Raw genomic sequence first — 15,321 nt, forward strand, 5'->3', positions numbered from 1 at the left:
TGTAGAGAAAGATTAAAAATATAAGACACTGGCTCAGCTATGATATTTGCAGCCAAGTGCAAGAAGGAAGGAGAACGATTGTGAGGACGAGTTTCTGGTGTTGGGGCTATTCAAAGCCTTACAAACCTCTTCTACTGTGACAGGTGTGAAGGAAAAGGTATCAGTAAGCAGGAACTACGAGCAGAGTTGCAGGGGTGGAAGTAACGAATTACAAATACTCACGTTACTGTAATTAAGTAAATTTTTTGGGTACTTGTACTTTTACGAGTAATTTTTCAAGTGTGTAATTTTACTCATACTTGAGTACAACTTACACCATGTAATCTACTTCGCTACTTATAAAATCAAAAGTCACTACTGAGTACGCCCACAATTTATATTCAAACCTTTCGTCTGCATTTTTGCAGCCAATAAGGCCGTGCAATCGCAACCGCGCCAATTTAAGACGTAAGCAAAGAATAAACTCCGCTGCAGCAGCAGGCACAGGTGTCTGGAGGTGCTAAATGGTGGAGTATAAACTACTTTATAGACGAAAGATTTGGAGACAAAGAAGCCAAAATGGAGACAGAGGACAACACTGTCAACCATGAAAACGACGTAGAAAAGACGGAGGACGCGTGCCCGTGGCCATACCTGGAGGAATTTTTCGTGTACAGAGGAAGAAAAGGAGACAGCGTCCAGATCCAGTGCAAACTTTGTTTGACCTCTACAGTCATTTCAGCTTACAAGACTTCAGCATCTAATCTAAAAAAAACACATTGAGGTAAGAGGTTTTACAACTATACGTGTATGATATTGCTTTCTTATTTTTCATGTGTGTTAAGGTTACTAGTTTGGCTAAGATATTGTCACCGCCATTGGTTAGCCTGATATTAAAATAAGACGGAGCTAGCTAATGTGCGTGTGTGCATGCATAACTGAGCTACAATTCGTAGGAATGTTTTAGCTTATTATTTGGATAACCACCGTCATTACAATAAATTAAACTTGTAGTCATTTAAAACTCACAGGCCTACAATCAGCTGGCCTATTTAAAAAAACAAACAAACTTGAACACAGTGCTGAGCTGCATCTCAAATTAATCTTCCAGCTCTCAGCTGACATGTACCAGAGCCCGATGGATCAGTTGATCAGGATCATTGGCCTGATATAGGTCTATCATAGTGACATGGCTCTTAATCAGTAGGGTTATATGTTTCCCAATATGATATCTTTTTTTAAAGAACATAATGTGGATTGGTTTTATTTGTTAGCTGTATGGGCAGCATTTTTGTGTATGTGATCCCTTTTCTTAAATTAGATTTGCTAGATACACATATTTTGCTCTCTTAGTATTTTTAGGACCTGACTAATACTGAAAACTTTAGGGTGATACTGATAAAAAGGAGTTAAAAATTTAGATACTGATACATTGGTCGATACTCTTTTTACAGATAGTATACAGATTACAGAACTTAGAATGTATACAGAAATTCATGTTTTTTGCAATGATCGTTCAAAATTGGTTTACACTTGTGAATAAATACAGCAATATATCTGCAAAATTTGACCAATTCACCACTCTTTTATACTATGCTCAACAATCAAAGATTAGCTCAAGTCTAGTTGAATAATGTTTTAAAAATGTGTTTTCTTTTAGTGTTAATCACAGTGATGTTATGAAGTAATGTATGAACCTGACGTATGATAATATTTATCTCTACAGAGGAAACATCCATCGAAGACTGAGCAGTACAATATCACTGTGGCATCAACATCTCGTCAGCGAAAGACCACAGCCACACCAAACAAGCTCTCAGCAAATACACAAGCCAAGTTACCAGACCTGATGTTGAGAGCTGCAAACAAACATGTTCCACAAGCAACTGTTGACAAGCTTGTCATCAATTTCATATGTGAGGGTCTACAGCCATTTGCAGTGGTAGAACAGCCATCTTTCAAAGAATTGGTTACCACATTACAACCTCAAGCCAAAGTCATCTCCAGACCCACTGTCCGTGCCAGAATCTGTGAAGCTGCTGATCACATGAAGATGACTTTGGTTGCAGCATTGGATAAAGTCAAATTTGTTGCTACCACTACTGATTGTTGGTCAGCTCATCAGAAAAGTTACCTTGGAGTCACATGCCATTGGATAGAGGAAGCGTCCCTGGAAAGAAGATCTGCAGCACTAGCATGCAAAAGATTGAGAGGGTCTCACACATTTGACATGCTTGCTGGTGCGCTTGATGATATCCATTGCCAATACAAGATTAGAGGCAAAGTTGTAAGAACCACAACTGATAGTGGATCCAACTTTGTCAAGGCCTTCCACATGTTTGGGGCACAAAATGATGCAGATGAAGCTGAAGATGAAGCAGACCCAGAAACTCTTGACCTGACTGACCATATTGACTACCATGAGGCAAGTGCAATTCTTGATGAAGACTCTGGTTTGGAGTATCAACTTCCGCCTCATCAGCGATGTGCATGTCACCTGCTAAACCTTGTGGCAACAACTGATGCTGCCCTAGCAGAGAGCATGAATGAAACCTACAAGAGGCTCTCCCGTGCAACCTTTGCAAAATGCCAGGCCATTTGGAACAAAACTGGCCGATCTCATTTGGCTAATGAAGTGGTAGAGGACAAGTGTGAGCTACAGATCATTCGTCCCAATGCAACACGATGGAATTCAACCTACCTTGCCATTGAAAGGATAATACGCATCATTGATGAGAAGGGGGAAGATGCCATCAGGAGCATTTGTGAGGAGTTCAAGGTGAAAATGTGAGTAAAATTGGACACCTACCAATATGGTTTCAAATTTTGTGAATTTTCCTTAATGGATGGTTAAAAACGTGAGCAGACTCTTAATATTAAATCAGAAGATCCCTATTATAGTCATGGTGGGTTTTGTTGTTGTGTCTTACAGGTTGAGTCCTGCAGAAGTTGCATTCCTAAGGGAGTACTGTACCACCATGAAGCCACTGGTGAAAGCTTCAAACATCCTTCAGTCTGAGTCCACTTCCTTTATGGGATGGCTCCTGCCAGTAATCCAACAACTACTGTCCAAACTTAGCAGGCTGGAGACATCAAGCAAGACATGCGTGCCACTCATCAGAGCCCTGCAAAATGGCCTTCAAAAGCGTTTTGGAGCGATGATGGAGGATCCAGAGTTGGCTGCAGCTGCAGTCCTCTTACCCAAGTTCAAGACTTCCTGGACTGACAGAGCAGATGTAACAGAGGCTGGTAAGGATTCATGTGATCCCATTTTTGTGTATTTTTACATTTGAACACATGCTTAAGTGAGTATTTCACCTAATACATTGTAAGTTATTGATGGTCTGTCCTGAATACTAAACAATCCTTTTTGAGAATTTGCCAATTTTAAATTTGTGTTCAGGAATAATCACTGAAATTTAAATAACAAAATTGTGTTATCTACTTGCAATTACAGCCTTGACATACATCAAACAACATCTTGAAACGACAGAGCATGAGAGTGAGGATCAGCAAAGAGAGTCATCTGATGAAGATGAATTCTTCTCCAGACCAATCTCCAGAAGGCTGCAAAGTGCAGTTGAGCTTGATGGTTATCTTGCTTGTGCCACAGACACCATGGAGCTGCTGCACTCCTTCTCAGCCATCAAAAACCTCTCTCTTAAACTGAACACAGCTCTGCCTGCTTCTGCTGCGTGTGAACGACTTTTTAGCTGTGCTGGTCTACTCTTCACTGCCAAACGAAGTCGGATTGCCTCTGTTAATTTAGAAAACCAGCTCTTGCTGAAACTGAACAAAAGGTTCAGAAAGTAAAGTGTGAAAGAAATGCTAAGCCTTTAAGACACTTACCTGCCTGTTGTTCAGTGTATGGGGAAAAGTTTAAATGGTTCTATGCATGTTCAGAAACATTTTTGTCATTGTTTTAACAAACAAAATTCCTCCTTTTATATCTACATTTATTTACAAAACAAGTTACCTTTCTATACCTTGTTCATCTGAAAAATGTGCTTTGAACATAAATATTTATACTGGTGAATCGAGTTGAATGCCTGCTATTGACAACAGAATAAAACATCAGTCTGTTAAAAAGTAATTAATACTCTGAGTAGTTTTTGAGAACAGTACTTTGTACTTTTACTCAAGTATTTTTTTTAACACCAGTACTTTTACTTGTAATTGAGTACAATTTAACCAGTGTAACAGTACTTGTACTTGAGTACAAATTTTGAGTACTCTTTCCACCTCTGCAGAGTTGTGTGCAAGAGGTTTACCATCAGATACTGTGCTGAACAAAGAGCAAGAAGCAACAAAGTGTTTGTTAAAGCAACATTTCAGTTTTGTGTGACACAGGAGTGGAGTCGATATTTAAGTGAGGAGGAAGCTCTGAGGAGTCACAGCTGGCAGAGACACTTTATAGTTTGCCAAAACCTCCTACGGTCGTTTGGACTGTCAGTCGTTAAAGTAAAAAATAGTTACATCTTGATGATGGAGGCAGTAATCCGATTACACAGCTAATGAAAACGTAGCCAATCAGCATCAGAGCCAGACTTCCTGCCCAGGCCTGGTTTCTCTCATGTAGGAGATCGGCCGGTACTGAACCAAACCAGGCCTGTCCCGACCTTTCACCCTGACCTGGCAAAAAGGGGCGTGTCTGTCCACAAAGTAGACACAACTCTCCTGTAAATGTTCCCAAACTGACATTGTCAGCCTGTTTAATACGACCCCAGTTCAAACTGATGCGGGCTCGGAGCGTGAGATTTTAGTGTTTCTCACAGCACCAACTACGCAGTGATCACTCAGGTCGTTGGCAAAAACTGCAGATGTGGAAAACTTACGCAGCATATTAGTTAAAAAAGGTCAATAAGAGCAGATTTATCTGGGTGTTTAGGATCAAGGCGTGTGAGGCTTTAAATAATTTGAGTCAGTTTTAAAAACAAGCAGCGTGCCTTAAAATCATCAGACACAGAAGAAAGCCAGTCCCAATGAAAATCATCCATCTGAAAGACGTCATTAAAATGCAGCTCAGATAAAAGTTGAACCAGAGACGGTGATGTGCTGGGGGAAGCAGGTGGAGGCTGATAGCAGCCAACAACAGTCTGATTTCCAAACAGATCAATAGTTAAGGCCAAGATTTCAAATGGCTGAGGTGCAGATGGAGAGAACAAGACTTGAGCAGCAAGACAGAGCTTCACATAAACTTCCAGACCTCCGCCTTTTCTGGGACAGTCTGAGAGCTAAATGTTAAATCCATCAGTTGCTACGTTTTTATCCAGTAAAGATTTGGAAAGTCTCAGAAACAACAACGATACCAGCACCGCTTGAACAGCCCAGATTCCAATCATATCCATGTTAGGAAGCACACGACGTGATGCACGTGTAACCCAGACAGTTTTTAACATCTGCTGGTGTTTCACATTCAGCCAGAGGCCCAGGGTTAGGTTGGATACCAGACAATAATAAAAGCATCGTTATTAGACTCTAGAGCTCGTTTATAGCTGACACCACATGTAGAGTTTAAGTTCACACAGAGACGATGACATTTTTCTAAAACCAGCAAACAATAAACAAGAAATGTAACAAGAGTTTCAGAAGAAGCTGTTTTACAGAGAAATGATTCCCTGAAGACAAAATTATTATTATCATCTTTATTTCTCCAGGTGAAAATTTAATTGAGATTAAAAATGTTGTTTTCAAGAGAGACCTGGCATCATGGCAGCAAGAGTCAGAAATACATCATAATTCAAACAAATACAAAATAGGAAAAACATCCTACATAAACTTCATAAAGTTTCATTAACAGACTTTGAACAATGGACTTCAAACTTCCCCCCAAAACAACAGAAACACATTTGAAGATAATGAATGACATTTATCCCTCTAAAGAAGGACTTAGACTACGATTTAATATGAATGAGAACATGTTCATAAATGGATGCAACCAAAGATTTCATCAATCCCTGATTTAGAGACAACAGAACATTTGGTTTGATTTCACAAGATAAGAATGACGACTGAGTTGGAAGATTGTTTTATGTTTAGTCAAATCTTTCATACATAAAGTCAGATTACAAAATCATCCCCTAAGTTTGTTGTTTTATTCAAGGAATTGAAATTATAGAGAAAATCTGTGAAATGACTTAAAGAAAACAAACCACAAAGACTCTATGATGCTCTAAACCCCCTGGTTTAGGTCGGACACCTTTCTGATGATGAGTGCATCTAACATTTCCTGAGAAGTCAATGTGCCATATGATTGCATTAGCAATAAATTACACACTATATAGAACCACTTCATAGGATTATATTTGTGCGCAGATGTTTGCAGCTATCAGCGAATATTTATCAGCTATTTTGAAAACAAAAAAGACTTTTTATCCATAACAGCAAATGAACTGTACAACAGAAAATACAAATCCTCCTCAAATCCTCAAATCCTCCAGGGTTGCCGACCCCTGCTCTAAAGCATCTGATTTGGATTCCTGAGATCAAATATATTTTCCTTTGGCTTTGTTTTCTTCCCATTTGTGGCTTTAATGTAGTGTTACATCCTGTTTGTTTGCTTCCCTCTGTATACATGTCCAGATTCACTGTTATGTTTCTATTCTTACATTGCTGTGTGATCACTGTTCCCTCTGCTGACTGATGTGACCTTTTGTATCTCACACTGATACTTGTCATATTTGTATCTGCGCCTAAAAGATAAAAAGTTTTCCATGCTAAAACACAGCTCCACCTCCTGCAGTTCTCCCTCTGAACCACTAGATGTCTCTGTTATCTAAATGAAGACGTGCAGCACAGCAACCACAGCAGCGCTCAGATCACACGTGTCCTGTTATTATGTATAAAAGCATGAAACAGGTGAGACAGGTGGGATCAATATTAATGTTGTGGAAATATATGAAAAAGCAACAGAAGAGTGAAAACATTTCGTGTTTCTAGAAAGATCTTTCAGCTCACAGCTGCTCACAGACTGTATTTACAAGTGACAAACTGCAACTCTACAGTACATCTACAGTATATATCAAATATATTCTGTATTCAAATCTATTGAGTGATGTTTGAAAGTCTTTCCAGGTGAGTTTGATCCAGGAGGGTCTGAAGCCAGAGTCAGACAGAGACTGTGCAGAGACTGTAGAAGGACAGAGCAGCAGCAGAGCAGTCCAGATACACTGATGATCCTCTGTCAGATCCAGAGGGACACACAGGGATGATGCTGGACTCTACATTGTGTCTGACAGTGGAGCTGTTCTCAGAGCAGTTCACTCTGCAGCACTGACAGTCATCTGCACTTCTTCTCATTCCTCTGTCAGTCACTGCTGGATGAAGCTCTCCTCTCCACCTCCCAGTAACATGGCCCAGTCAGAGCGTCTCTACACACAAGCTGCTGCTGCTTCAACCTCTCTGGATCATCAGGACACAGCTCCTCCTCTCTCAGCACACACACCGTCCTGTTTACCATCGCCTCCACCTGCAGAGAGAAGAAGGAAGAGCAGAGGAGATAAACGAGTGTTTCCAGAGACTCTTCATCAGCTGTCAGTCAGTGATGCAGCACATCCAGTATAAAGAGCAGCAGGGACTTCAGTGCTGGGACTGTACTAGGACTCATTGTTGCTTCACTTTTTCTAATCTTTGGATTTTTATTGAAGTTGATGAAAATGTTTTTCCCTCCTAGTTTGAGTTTGGACTTTCATTCATTAGAAGAACCTTGGTGTGTCCACTCTGAGCTCTGTAGGAACCCCAACAACAAGCCCAACAATCCAGATGGACGGTTCCAGCTGTTAACTGGAGGAATTCCATCCAAACATCTGCTCTCACTAAATTCTTCCTCACCTACAGACTGTGTTCTTCACTGCTTTAAACTTGGAAATGAATGCAGTCATTGGTCTGCGTGCTGCTTTGTTCAGAGAGCTGATTGGCTGTTGACAGCGTTTGATCAGAGTGTGTCAGCTGTTACTATGGTGACCATAAAGGTCAGAAGCAGGAAGTGTTTGTGTCCAATCCTGAAGCCTGTCACCATTCTCCTCTCACAGCTTCACTGAGAAGCTGCAGCTTTACAGGAAACACTGGATCTTTGTTTCATACTGACTGTGTTTAGTACAATACTGCTGACAGCACCACCCACTCACTCCATCACTCTACTTACACCAGAGTCTCCAGTCTGTAGTCTGGACTCTGCTGAAGATCAGACAGCTGCTTCACATCTGGATCCTTCAGGTTGTTTCCCCACAGGTGCAGCTCTCTCAGATGGGAGGGGTTGGACTTCAGTGCTGCTGCCAGATAATCACAGCTGATCTTTGACAAACCACAGCGACTCAATCTGTATAAAGAATGAAAGATGTAAGTTTATTAGACAAAGTGTGAGCTTGAAATCATTCAGTGTTTCATCATCTGTTCAGAGCTGAAGAAGGTTCAGAATGTAGAAGTTTAGAAAATGGAAACTCCAAACAGCTGAAGCCAACAGGAAGCAGCTTCAAACAGGAAACTGTGCAGAGTTTCAGACTATATGTCCTGATGCAGCCAGTTGGATTTTGGAGATTTGAATCTCTGTTCTGTGACTAAGTCCTTGAATCATTTCTTCCAGTTGGTCCAACAAGACAGACTAAGTGTTGGACATGTGTTGTGGCTCCATTAGGGGAGCTTCTAAATGTGATGTGATGGCCCCTCTGGGTCTGTCAGGTCACAGGACTGAAGAGAGCTCAAACTGGGCACACACTTGTTCCAGTCTGGACCAAAGACTCTATACTGGGACTGAGGGACTGCTTTGACTGCACCCACTGGGACTTTTTAAAGGCTCATGTTCTCACTTAGATCATCGATTTCTACTTACATTTCTTTCTGGGAAAAATGGGGATTACTTTGGAAACAGGAAGTATTTTCCCCAATAAGCAGCCCTGGATTAGTAAATCACTCCAACATGTTCTCAGGCAGAAGAAGCTGTCTTGTTATGAGGGAGAGAAGAAAAAGATTGAGGCACAGAAACTTGTTGAAAGAGAGATAAAGCAGCTAAAATCAGGTGTAAAAGTAAAGCAGAGGATGAGCTGAATAAAGGACACTCAAGGCTGGCTTGGAAAGGAATGAAGTCCATGGTGGGGATGCAGAACAAGGAGCAAAGATGAATGTGATGCTGAATCAGCAGAAGACTTGGACTCATTGGATTCCAGCTTTGATATCATTGATTTCAATGAAGAGCTTTGTGATTGTAGCAAAGGGCTGGTAGCTCTGAGAGTCCCACTGATGAGGTGTTTGTGTGGAAATCTCTTAGTGGGACCAAAGAGAGAAAAGCCCTGGTCCTGATGCTGTGGGAGGGAAATGATTGAAGTGTGCTGTGAGGAACTGACTGGGAGGTTTTCACACATTTTCCAGTCCTCCTTGGAACAACAGGAAGTTCCCAGCATATGGAAACAAAGGTTAAGTGTCCTATGGCACTCAGTGATGATGGTGCTGTGGCCCCACCACCTCCACCTCTTTGTAAAGGAACTAACTGTCATCTGAAGCTTCAAATGGGACTAAGACTTCCTCCACTAGGTGGCAGTGTCTGATGAGAAAGTGTTAGTGGAGCTGGCCTGGAGTCAGAAACAGGAAGATGCAGGATTTGGGCTGAAATGGGGAAACGTGGTTAGCACTAGTGCCTTAAAGCAAGAAGGTTGTAGGTTGAAGCTTGTTGGCCTTTCTGTGGAGGTTGGATGTTCTCCCACAGTCCAATGAAATGCTGCTTAGGTTCATTGGTGCTTCTAAATTGGCTGTAGGTGTGGATGTGAGAGAGTGCTTCTCTGTCTCTCTGTTGGCCCTGTGATGGACTGCTCACCTGTGCAGGTGGACCACGCCTCTTGCCCTATGACAGCTAGGGCACAGGCTGCAGCCCTGTGAGCCTAAGCTGAATAAACAGTTAGCAAAAATGATCCATAGATGGCCTGAAATCCCCCAGTTAGCAGTTTGGTAGATAGCTATGACATGCTAATCCCATCCAGCAGCTGTATTCTACCTGTAAGCTGATCCCTGCTGAGCCAAAGCACTTTTTCATATACAAATTACAACCTTTAATAGAAACCTATTGGTCAGCATCTTATTAGCCTGCTGTTAGCTTCATTCCACAGAAAACTGAGAGAAACTAACAGAGTTGATAAAGAATAAAGAGAAATGTGCTGATTTAAAGCCTTTGAAGTGCTTCAGATGATCTCTGTCCACTTCTGTCCACTCATTCATTCATGTAAGCTTTCTAATGCAGCTTTGATCTTCACAGTCTGCTTCATGAAACTCATTCTAACCCTGAATGTCAGAGTGTTCCTCCTTCTCTTTCCCATCATTCATGCTGGCAGTGGAGGAGATTTGGATGTTGGACTGTGTTTTGGATGATGTGTGTATGTTTGTGTTGGACTGCTGTCTGTAAAGCAAACGCACATTTTGCTTTGGATTTCAGTGTCAGACAGACTTTAAGGTGGAATGAAGAGTTGGAGAGTTTCACAGTGAATTATCCAGTGGAGGATTTTTCTTCTTCTTTGAAGGTTTGAAATGTGAACATTGTTCTGCTGCAGTCAATGGACTAAACCAGAGAAGAAGAAAACAGACTTTACCATGAAGATCCTCAGTGTGGATCAGTATAATATCAGCCTGATGTCTGCAGTTTAGTGTCAGCACAACTTTCACATCATATTCATCTCAGCACAACTAAAACATGCTGACTGACCTCAGAGTTTCAAGTCCACATCCTGGACTCTCCAGGAAACCACACAGATGCTTCACTCCTGAATCCTGCAGCTTGTCGTTGTATCTCAGGTCCAGCTGTCTCAGATGGGAGGGGTTGGACTTCAGTGCTGCTGCCAGATAATCACAGCTGATCTCTGACAAACCACAGTTCCACAATCTGTATAAAGAATGAAAGATGTAAGTTTATTAGACAAAGTGTGAGCTTGAAATCATTCAGTGTTTCATCATCTGTTCAGAGCTGAAGAAGGTTCAGAATGTAGAAGTTTAGAAAATGGAAACTCCAAACAGCTGACAGAGTTCATACGCCTTTGTCAGGGTCAAATTCAAGCAAGACCATGTGAAAATTAAAACACATCATCCTAGGTGAACTTAAACACCTTTGTTCCCCTTTTGTTAAGACATAGAAAAGTACACCACACAAAAATACTGCAAAAGGAAACGGTCGCCTTATATACATAGTGTATAAACTCAAAATGCACATTTCACTTCAAATTAAGATTAAGGCTTTGAACAGATCACATAGTTCAGTTCAACATATAAGACTTTAAGAATGCACAAGCATCTACTTAAAATCTATTTAATTTATCATCCATGATATTATTTTGTACAATTCCAATGTATTTTGTTCATCTCCCTTAAATAAACAGGCAGTCTTAAAGTATGAAATATTCATATACAAACACATATAAATGTGTGTACTGTCTCAGTGGCTGATAGTACCCCACAGGCCTCAGTGTGAGCTTGAAGACATTTATAATGTTTAAGTAGTTTAATGTGCAGGTGCTGACGATAAACACATTTTGAATGAAAGCCGGGGAACTTTGGTAGCACAGAAACAAGTGGCTATTCTTTGTGACTATATGGATCACTCACAATACCATTATTTCACACAAAGGCACCAAATTAATACTCAAAAAAGCTGCAGCAATACACACAAATATAAACAGTACTTGGTGACAACTTTGCTTTTAGCCTTTAACCCTTCTTGACTACTTTTGATGTGGCCTCTATATTTTACCTTTAAAAACAGTTCATCTTGCCAATCTGTTATTTTCTCATTTTGACCAACTGTATCAGCACAATTTATCTAAATTCAGACAAAATTTAAAATACAAGTAGAAAGTGATATTTTGACTGTAAAAACCACACACATGTTTAACGAATCATCTTCATAACTTGAAATGCAAATAGAGATTGTACATTTTTAAAAATACGCACACGTTTTGCAAACAACAAAGTTATATGGTACTATTTACCAAAAAATGCAGCCAAGGCTCAGACGTTTTTCATATAATCATTTCAAACTATTTACAGAACAATCAGGTGTCAAACAATAGTTTGTGTCACTCTAACACATATGAGAACAGCACAGGGATAAACCTGCAGGTCTGACAGCAGGTGTGTCACTCAGCGTTTACACTGCAATCTGCCTTTGTTGGCTTTAAGGCAGCAACTGTGACGATCACTAGTAGAACTGACACACAAAACAAAACAACAGCTACACACTAAATACACAAGACAACAAACTAACTTGAGACCAAACACGGTAAACGTCACAAATCTCTCACGTATCAAAACTCTCTCTCTCTTTCGCTCACTCGCTCTCTCTTGCCGGTCACTCCTAAAACTTCCCCCTTTTGCTAAACAACCAAATGTCATGTTTCCATATCATTTTTGATTGGTCGACATGGTACATTTTCCCACCTATAGGGCTTTGGAGCGTGATGTCACGGGAGATGGGCCACGCCCCCTTCCGCCATGACAGTAGGCCAGCCAAAGGATACCATTTCAGCTATGGATCGTACGTGTTGTGTTGTCGGTTGCAACGTTAGATCACACGATCGTGAAGGCAAGAAGCTGGATAACGGGCTCTCTTTTCATCGTTTTCCATCCTGGAGGCAACGTGAGGGATCCCATGTATCCGATATTACTAAACAAAGACGTCAGGCTTGGATTGCAGCGGTGAGACGAGCGGATATCGAGTTCTCTGCAATCCCCAGCTTTTTGTTGGTTTGCTCACGGCATTTTCTTTCCGGTGAGTTCTAAATTAATTCATATCACTCTTGAAAGGCTTTTAGTGTTATTTTCAATGTGCTGAGGTCATAGATAATGAGATAAAACATGCTAATGTGTGATGCTGCAGAACCACGTCATGTCGACTGAGTAGCTTATGATTTGGCATTATTGCAGGCAAACCAGCATATGAAATGGATGTAACAAATCCAGACTGGGCACCAACACTGCACATGGGGCATGACGACATACCTGTATCAGACTCGGACCGGCACTCAAGGCGTACGCAACGGAAGCGAAAAAGAGCACCCATCGGAGGTAAACAACCCCCCCCCCCTCTAAAAACATACTAAATTGCTATCACTGTACACTAATCCGCACATAACTTCCAGATGAATCACACACCTGTCATTGGAATATTGGTGTACATTTACCTTATGTCTAATTTTATCTTACAGGCTTTTGTTATGCAGCTGCAGAGTCTGAAGGTGTGCCCCGTGCAGAAGTGATTGATGAAGATCTGACAGAAGACCAACAGCAAAATCACAATGTCATGGAGGCAGTGGACAGCAGTTGTGTTGGACAAGTGGAGGTTGAGGTACCAGCTGCAAATGTGGATATACTGAAGAAATGTAAACCTTTTAAAATGATGACAGATTACAAACTCTCAGCTGTGTCTGTAATCAAACCTCTGTAACTTTGCTTCAAACACAACAAGAGAAAAAACTCTGAATGTTTCACATTAAAGTCGTACATTTCTCACAAAGCTCAATTATGTGACAGACATTTCATCCCATGTCAGTTTGGCCTCATCCTGGGCCGGATTATCCAGCACACACTCTGACCACAGGCCCAGGGGCCACGCACAGCTGGGCTCCATCCAAGAGACAGCAAACAAACCAACACAATAATAAAAAGCACCATGTGATCTTCTTACATCTTCAAGACAAACATAGTAAAAACATGAGCATATTTGTTTCCTGATAAAATGATGTGACAGGTAGAACAGAGTAAAGTGGTGGTGTTACTGTTAAGTCTAATTGTTGAATGTTGCCATTGTGTTTCTTAAATTTGTACAGTCTTAGTTCAAGCAGTAGGATCAAAGCCATTCCTTTGATCCTGACCACCTCTCCAACCACTCTGTGCTGGGGGAGGTTTTATTGTAGATACATCCTATCTGAAAGATCTGTTTCTTTTGATGTAAGCTTCCTGGGTTTATGACCCTTTGGTCAGCAGGAGGTAACACACACACACACACACACACACACATAACACACACACACTTACATACAGTGCCTTGTCTATGTAACCAAAGGGGGGTTGCAAGGGGAGGTGCTTTGTAAACTATTGTTTGAAGATTGTCAATAAAAGGCAGCGAGAGGAGGCCACCATTGGGGTCATTGTCGTGCTGGACACAGACGAGGCCTCCCTTGCGCAAGTAATGGATCGATCGACTGTCTTGTTTTCTTCATGATGAATAAGTCTCTAGAATTAGCGGGGTTTGTGGAATAGTGATGGGATTTCCGGCTCTTTTTAGAGATCCGGCTCTTTCGGTTCGGCTCACTAAAAAGAGCCGGCTCTTTCGGCTCCGAACCGGCTCTTCAGGTTGTTTTGTTGCTTTAATTAATTTATTATTAACAATAATATAAAATTATGCACAAAAGGAATTACTAACGTAAAAACAAGTGGTTTTATTTATATATGTTTATATATAAATATATGCGGTGGCCCCTAGAGACAAAACACGTACAAACTCCAAAACACAGTTCTAGCATGAACTGAACTTCCAAAGCAGAGCTACTAGATCACTTAAATTACACAATTGAAAGCATGTGTGTATTGTTTGTGTATTTATACACAGGCACTCATATATATATTCAAATAATTTAAAAAAAAAGTTCATTTACCTGTTATTACCACACACCAAATCCGGTCGTTGGTACTTGCTGGCTTGTGTAGCCACAAGATAACAAAGGCTCAACACTGCGCCCAGCATCCTGGAGCACTTCTGTTGTCTTTTGTACGTGTTTTGAGTTTTTATGTGCTTCTGAGTTTTTACGTGCTTCGGAGTTTGTACGTGTTTTTACATGTTTTGGAGTTTTTACGTGTTTTGGAGTTTGTACGTGTTTTTACGTGTTTTGGAGTTTGTACATGCTTCAGAGTTCGTGCTTTGTCTCTAGGGGCCACCGTAAATATACTTTTATTTATTCACTCCACATAAAATGTAATAAATAAATCATATAATACAAAAATCAACTATTCACATTTCAAGTTTTAACTATTTAAATTTTCAGCTTTTTCCTTTCACAAATTTAAAGTGAAAAGAACACAAAACACTGCAAACCACAACACAATTAAATATAAATTATAATATGAAAACTAAAAGAACATGCATATTCTCTGTCATATGGACCTGCATGAATAAACTTTCTCAATCCTTTATCATCTGCAACCGAAAATAGTTGTGGATGATTACTATACCTTTCTAATGTTGCTGTCCCTGCCTCTCTTTCTCTCCCTCTGGCTCTGTTCCTGTGCTACTGAGTGTAACTACCGCCCCTCCCCCCTCTGCCCAGCGTAAAGCACAAGGCCCGCGTGCAGAGTGAAGCGGGAAAAAAGTGCGAG

General features: G+C 40.8%; 1 protein-coding gene across 1 annotated transcript; it reads left to right on the forward strand.

The window, feature by feature from the left end:
- The first annotated feature begins 2,400 nt into the window (after window positions 1-2,400).
- Window positions 2,401-3,803, forward strand: LOC146634657 (uncharacterized). The gene is made up of 3 exons (XM_085343119.1): window positions 2,401-2,766; window positions 2,912-3,228; window positions 3,437-3,803. The coding sequence occupies exons 1-3, from the start codon at window positions 2,522-2,524 to the stop codon at window positions 3,790-3,792; spliced, it is 918 nt and encodes a 305-aa protein (XP_085199245.1). The 5' UTR covers window positions 2,401-2,521; the 3' UTR covers window positions 3,793-3,803.
- Window positions 3,804-15,321: the final 11,518 nt, after the last annotated feature.

The sequence above is a fragment of the Diplotaxodon limnothrissa genome, linkage group LG3 (genome assembly GCF_057381915.1).
Source record: "Diplotaxodon limnothrissa isolate DT_005_m linkage group LG3, D_limnothrissa_male_GT1.1, whole genome shotgun sequence".
Taxonomy (NCBI): domain Eukaryota; kingdom Metazoa; phylum Chordata; class Actinopteri; order Cichliformes; family Cichlidae; genus Diplotaxodon; species Diplotaxodon limnothrissa.